We start from the raw sequence: 7,088 nt of genomic DNA on the forward strand, positions 1-7,088 counted from the left end.
ACGATGTTTGTGACAGTTTCAGTCACGTCGTCCTGGATTTGGTGAAACACATTTACAGAAAACAGTGGTCATGTGACGCTGTGGTTAATGACGTTTGACCAATCACAGCAGCCGTTGTCAGCTCTGCATTAATTCCAGATTATAGTTAACGATGACTCGTGTTGTCAGCAGTTAGAGTTAGTGAAAATATAATAATAATAATAATAATAATAATAATATAAAAATGAGTTCTAATGAGACTAATTATTAAAAACAGGGTTGAATTATTTTGATTATTCTGGTAAAAGGAGCTGCAGTGAAATGGTGTTTGGTTTTATTGTCAGCAAAACGTTATTAAAAATATAATAAAAAATGTCAGATATGGAAAAGCTCTTACAGTTTTAGTTTCGGGTTCAGACCAGACCGGCGGAGTGTAACAATGAGACGCTTTGATGAACATTATTATTATTCTTAACCGTCATTATTTTTATTTCCCTTTTTTTCTCCTATAGAACACGGAGAAAAGTCAAGTTAAAATTCTCCGTATTTTTCTGCGTCTGCTGCTTTGGTTCAGAATTCAACAGGGCACGGAGTCCTTGAAGGAACAACAAAGAAATAATGATGAACATCAGGCGAACGCTGACATTTCAGAGAGAGAGAAAAAAAAAAGAAAGAAAACTTCTTCTTTAAACTAAAACTAAAAACTAAAAAAAAAACAACTCCAGTAACGACATTTACACAAACAAACTGAAAAAAAATAACTCCAGTAACGACATTTACACAAACACAAACTTCAAACGTGGTTCAGTAGAAACTGGACTTTTTTTCTGGACGATTCCCTTCATTTTTACACAAGATAAAAAAATCTGCTCTCATTATTGAATCACAGACGAGGAATTAGACAAAGATAATTAACAAAAAAAAAATCAAATTAAAAAAAAAGTATTTTAAAATGCAGTTATTTAAGAATAAGATTATTATAGTAGAGACTTGGATTAAACTGCTGACTGCACTGTGATGATCATGTCGTGGTGCTCAAACTAGGGGGCGGGGACTAGAGGAGGGCACAGTGAGGCTAAATGGATTTCAATTTTTATATTTTCTTTAATATTTTCTTACATTAAATGTGAATATTTTCAACTAAATCGACGGCGGGGGCATTTAGCAAAACATTTTAATAATTTTTTCAACTGTAATTATGTGAAATCATTTTTTTTAAGATTGATTTGATGGACTGTGATTGGACGGTCGTTTTCACCCAGACAGATTTATCAACTGATACTGAAAATAATCTGGAAAGTGAAAAATGATGGAGGAAGTGGAAGGCACATAATTAAAGACACACAGTGTGTGTGTGTGTGTGTGTGTGATGCTGCGCTCTGGTTATCTGATCCAAGTCTCTGTGGGGCCTCGCTTTCGAAAAAAGGTTCTATTTTTGGCGCCAACTGGTTCTTGGTTCGTGCACTTCCTCAGCTCTGGAGCATCGTGTTGACAAACGAGTGTGGGATCTGCTCTCAGCTCCTGACCTTTCATGTGCATCACACACACACACACACACACACATACACTCCGTCAACCTGTACATACGTGTTCGCTCCTAAAGCAGCAATTACGGCAGAATAACAAAGAGAAGCTGCGTGAGTTCCAACGACAGCGTTCACGAGGACGAAGATTAAAAAGAAGGAGTCGGAGTTTTTTCAGTTCCAGTGATGAGAGTCTGGAGACGGAGGAGAGAGAAGGTGAAACAAAGAGGAGGGAGAAGGTGATTCTTGCTGATACAGATCAGATTTCATACAGATCCACGTGATTACCTCATAACAAGGGGGGGGGGGGGGGGGGGGGGGCCGGGGGGGGTGGAGCAGGGGGGGGGGGCTGGCTTAGGAGGAGACACCATGAAGTTGATAAATAGCTGCCGGTCCTCCCTGCAGCTGTTTTCTTTGTGTTGTTGTGTTGTTTTTTTTCTGTCCTCTAGGGGGCTCCTTTTAATTATCCCGACTCTAATTTCATGGTTAAAAGTCAAGGACAATTAGACGACGAAGCGACGAGCTCATGTTCGTGATTCTCTCCGATTTACTGAGTCCCGTTCTGCGGCGCCGCGGTCGTCTGCGATTTCGCCGCAGGTTTACGGTTCACCTCGGCCCCGGGCGTCTCGGATTCTCTGTGATTGACAGCTGAAATCATCAAGTCGTTACTCCGTGCAGTGAGGATTGACGGGGGACCAGACGCAAGGTTGAAATGCAGCTGAGTCGGTGACTTCCACTGTCAGCGGTGACTTACAGACTGACTGATGAAGACGGAGACGGAGACGGAGACGCACGCGGAGCGGCCGACAAACGGGTGTTAACGTCAAAGAGCAGGAATAAATCTCAGCTAGGGAGGTCCGATACTAACCTTCTGACGATATCTGATATTTATCCAAACAATCGACGTGTCATAATGACAAGAATTCACTTTCACTTCAAAACTATTTTCAGGTCCTGTCAAATCTGGACGTCCAGGTCAAATCTGGACGTCCAGGTCAAATCTGGACGTCCAGGTCAAATCTGGACGTCCAGGTCAAATCTGGACGTCCAGGTCAAATCTGGACGTCCAGGTCAAATCTGGACGTCCAGGTCAAATCTGGACGTCCAGGTCAAATCTGGACGTCCAGGTCGAATCTGGACGTCCAGGTCGAATCTGGACGTCCACTGAGTCCTGAAGCTGTGACTAATCACAGCTGTCCAATAGTAAACACTGATGCCACGAACGGAAGAACGACCACACGGGTGTTGGGGTTCTGTGGACGAGATGTGAACCAATCACTGGTCTCCCACGGGTGCAGAGTAAATGATGTGATGATGTCACATATACAGCAGCCAATCATGTTCAGAGTGTCCTAAATATCATGTAAATTTGGTCGTATTTGTAAATTATTTAATTATATAATAGAGATTTGGTCATGTATGAATGTTCTAATTAATATTATAATAATTACCATAGTTATATTAATTATTCTATTTATAATAATTATTATAAATACATTATATAATAACAAATATAACAACAACAGCAATAATAATAATAATATAATTATTATTATTTTATTATTAACAGCATTGAACTTAATAACAATAACAACAACAACAATAATAATAATAATAATAATAAAAGTTTATTAGTAGTTTTTGGTAGTTGTTTTTTTCAGGTCGACTTACTGACATATTTAACCAAATGAAACCAAACCCTCAGACCAGTGTATGTGACTGATGGTGATGTAATGGTACTGAGCCCAGATGGTGAACTGTGATTGGCTCACACTGCTGCTCACTGGAGGAAACTGTATAATGTAACCAGACGGCTGCTCACAGAGCAGGTGTTCTGTTGGAGAACCAGTGTTCAGAACCAGGAGCAGCCGTCTGACTCCGCCCCCTCAGATCAATCAATCTCTGTCTGATTTAGCTCCTGTCGCTGCGGCCGAACAAAGTGCAAACATCGGACGTCGAGCTTCGACTGGTTAAAGATTTGGAGAAGACAAAAACTTGAAAACAAAAACAAAAACCAACTAAAGTTTCCGTCTAACGCTCACTCTGGGCCCGTCGTGTCTCAGACCCTGAACCAGCGGTTCTTTCTTCCACAGCATATTTAATGCATCAAGGCCTTTAGTAATGACCACAGGTCTGAGACGACCACGACGGAGCGGCAGCTGTCAACGCGTGAGGATGCCAATTATTAGAACACGTGGCCGAGCGCCGGTGCCACTGAACCTCGTCCTCACTTTCACCCCTCGGGTCAGAGCATGAACACAGGCACAGAGAGAGAAAAGAAAAAAGAAAGATGGCAGCGGGGGAGAGCGGGGGAGAGCGGGGTAGAGCAGAGCGGCGGCTGTGAGTGGCAGAAGATTTAACAAGGGAGGCGAGCTGTTGCGTCACGACACCGGAGGGGGGGGCAAACGAATCACAACCACGGTGCGACAACGTGAGCACAGATTAGGGAACGTGAGGCCGTGAGTTACCGAAGACGGAGTTCATTCACGGCACGTTTGTTCGCATGTTTTCCGATAAAGCGCGGAGCTTCAGTCCGTCCTCAATGACATCTGCATCGTTCACAGTTTTTCTTTCATTCGATCACTTCAGCAAACCCAATTTAAACCCATTCACGGCTGTCCCAGCATGCACTGGGGGAAAAGCTGCCACACAAAGAGATAAACACATTTATTCTTTTCTCACATTGGGTAAAAATGTTTGTTTATCGACGATATATTCTGACAGTTGTAAGAAGGTTTTCTAAGATTCTCTTTCTGTGGTGAGATTAGAGGAATCCAACCTTTAATTAGCAAAAAAAAAAAAATAATAATAATTTGGAGGCTCAGGATTTGAAAAAATTTTTAAAAAATTCAACATCTAAAAAAAAATTGTTGGAAAGTCTTAACGTGGTCAGTTCTTCACCCATTCACTCAACTTTTCATTTTTTAAAATATTTTTTAAATATAAAAAAATCAATAAAATGAATGACTAAACTTCAGATTTTAGTTTTTGTCTCAATTTTAGGAAGTTTGAATGAGCTTCACCGAGTTAGCTAGTTCTGGTGTTCTGCCTCGCCTTAACAGCTCTGGCACCCCCTAGAGGACACCTGTCTCACACTTCGTAAACCACTGGATTTAATTATTATTATTATATTCTTTCAGTGCGTCTGCAAAGATGTTAAACCCGGTGTGATTCCAGCCAATTATTTAATTTTTTTCTTCCAGTTCAAATCAGTGAATAATCCGATGCTGTTTTTGTTTTTTTTTCGTTTGTGTTTCCAGGTGCAGGAGTGGCTGTGTCTGAACTGTCAGATGCAGAGGGCGCTAGGGATGGATATGACCACACCGCGCTCCAAGAGTCAGCAACAGATCCACTCTCCTTCTCACACAGCCAAACCTGAACATCAACCTGAGGCGTTGGCTCAGTCCGCCCCACAAACGCAGACCCCTCCTCAGTTACAGCCCCCCAGACAGACTGCCCCGACCGGCCCCAGTCCACAACAACCCAAGTTCCCTTCCTCCAGCATGGCAAAGGCCCCCTCTCAGCCCGACCTGTCCCACAGCTCCCCCGCCCACCAACCCCATCAGCCCCGCCAGGATCAGACTCGCAGTGCGGGGAGCTCCCCTTCACGACAGCCCCCGCCCCCAGAACAGGCCTTCGGGAAGTTGTTTGGTTTTGGAGCGTCTCTTCTCAACCAGGCCTCTAACCTGATATCAGAGACGACTCAGCCCCAACAACAGCCCCCAAAACCAGCCCCCAAACCAGGAGGACCCCCCGGCCCTGGACCTGGGGCTAATAAACCCCCGGGAACTGCACAGCAGGGGGCTCGAGGACCTGCTCAGCCTCAGCAGCAGCAGCAGCAGCAGCAGCAGCAGCAGCAGTCGAGGCCCAGAGCGTCTTGTCCTCTCTGTAAGACCAACCTTAACGTAGGAAACGCAGCAGAAGCTCCGAACTACAACACCTGCACCCAGTGCAACTCCCAGGTGTGCAACATGTGTGGATTCAACCCCACGCCGCACTTAGTCGAGGTAAGACTCTCATTGGTTGTCTGTAGGGGATGTTCGATATTAACTTTGTGCCGATATCAGATATGCCGATATTTTCCTGCATACAATCACTCTGATTATTAAAATGAGCTGCAATGCTGCCATCTAGTGGCTTTCACCTTCATATACAGCTGTTTTTCCCCCAAAACTATTTTTAGGTCACATATCATTTGGTGAAACCCAGGCATTGTGTTATCAGGTTTTCATTATCGGAGGAAAACCCGATAACTATTCCTACAGCTATCACATAAGTATGCTAATATCGGGCCTAGCGATAATATCAATCGGCCGATTTTATCGGACATCCCTAGTTGTAGAGATGACGTCTGACTGATCCCACAGTTTAGTCACTGCTCGGGACGAGTCAGCGAAAAATTGCTGTGTCATAATGGGATTCAGGAGTTTCTGTGGCTCCAGGTTTGTGGTCGCGGAGAGAAAAGCAACAGAATCTTCACAGACATAAATCAGGTGTTGCCTTCGGATGCTGTCAAATGTGCAACAAATGCTAAATCTGTGAGCTCTTACTCCAAGGTCCTTCATCATCCTCTGTCTTCTGCTCCGACATAAATCTGTCCCAGTCCAACGTGGACACAACAACGTTTTGTCCAAACTATCGAAGGAACACTTTTCAAAGGACAAATTCTTTTTTTAAAAAAAGAGTATTTTAAATTCAAGGCCGAACCCTCATTTCAAAGCCATCGGCCTCTTTATTTCCTGCTCCGCTCTGTCACGGTCTTTCCTGTAGTTAGATATCGCAGTCGAGTCCAGGCCATTTCTCACCTCGTCCGTCTGCACGCTGCCCCCTGGAGCAGGCACAGGAATATACGGCTCATCTTTAGGAAATGGAACCTAATCAAGTTCAATTTAATATATAATCCCAACATTGATTTGTGAGCGGCCGGGGTCAGCTGAGGGAACATTCCTCCTTAACGCGATCCCTCATCCTCGCTGTCGTAGCAGGAATCCAGTTAGCGAGGAGAGAGACTCTCGGCGGCTTCCAGTGCCTGGCAATACGAGAGTTTAATTATGCAAATCACGGCCAATTGAATGATAGCAGTAATAACAGGCTTTCTGCCGAGCGCTGCCTTTTTATAGACAAGACTTGTCTTCTCTGGCATCTGGTCGTCTTCACAGATCGCTATGGAAACAGAGCCATAACGTGTTTGTCAGATGTCCCTCCCAGAGAGAGTCCACAAAAAAAAACAAAAAAAAACTTGAGGACCGACCGTCGGTCTGCTTTCATCACAGACACTTCCTGCTCCGTCGGGGACTGAAACTCACGAGCGTTTTTTTATTTCACAGCTTTGAACGTTTGTTGTCGTGATGCCAGGTGTGGCGCTGTAGAGAAACGTTTGGACACGGTGTGAGCTTTTGGGGTTTTTTTTTTATTAGTTTAACGTTTGCTCAGCTACTTTTTGAGTGTTTGGTCGTTCGTTTGAGGCGCTCTCTGTCTGTGACGTGCAGAATTACGAAGATCGTTGCTGGATTGACGAGGGTGCGATTGCAGAGTTTGAGTTTGTTAACAGGAATGTCCGATAATATGTTGGCCGATACTATAAAC

The 7,088-nt window shown here is 44.0% G+C and overlaps 1 protein-coding gene across 2 annotated transcripts in view; it reads left to right on the plus strand.

Annotated features, from left to right (window-relative positions):
- The window catches only part of bsnb (bassoon (presynaptic cytomatrix protein) b), a 54,858-nt gene that overhangs the window by 17,149 nt on the left and 30,621 nt on the right, over positions 1 to 7,088 (plus strand). For both annotated transcript variants that reach the window (XM_017036466.2, XM_025060362.1), the window contains exon 3: positions 4,763 to 5,509. In XM_017036466.2, coding sequence (XP_016891955.1) covers positions 4,763 to 5,509 — 747 coding nt within the window. The remainder of the gene's footprint in view (positions 1 to 4,762; positions 5,510 to 7,088) is intronic.

Source organism: Cynoglossus semilaevis, chromosome 11, assembly GCF_000523025.1.
Source record: "Cynoglossus semilaevis isolate Cse_v1.0 chromosome 11, Cse_v1.0, whole genome shotgun sequence".
NCBI classification, from domain to species: domain Eukaryota; kingdom Metazoa; phylum Chordata; class Actinopteri; order Pleuronectiformes; family Cynoglossidae; genus Cynoglossus; species Cynoglossus semilaevis.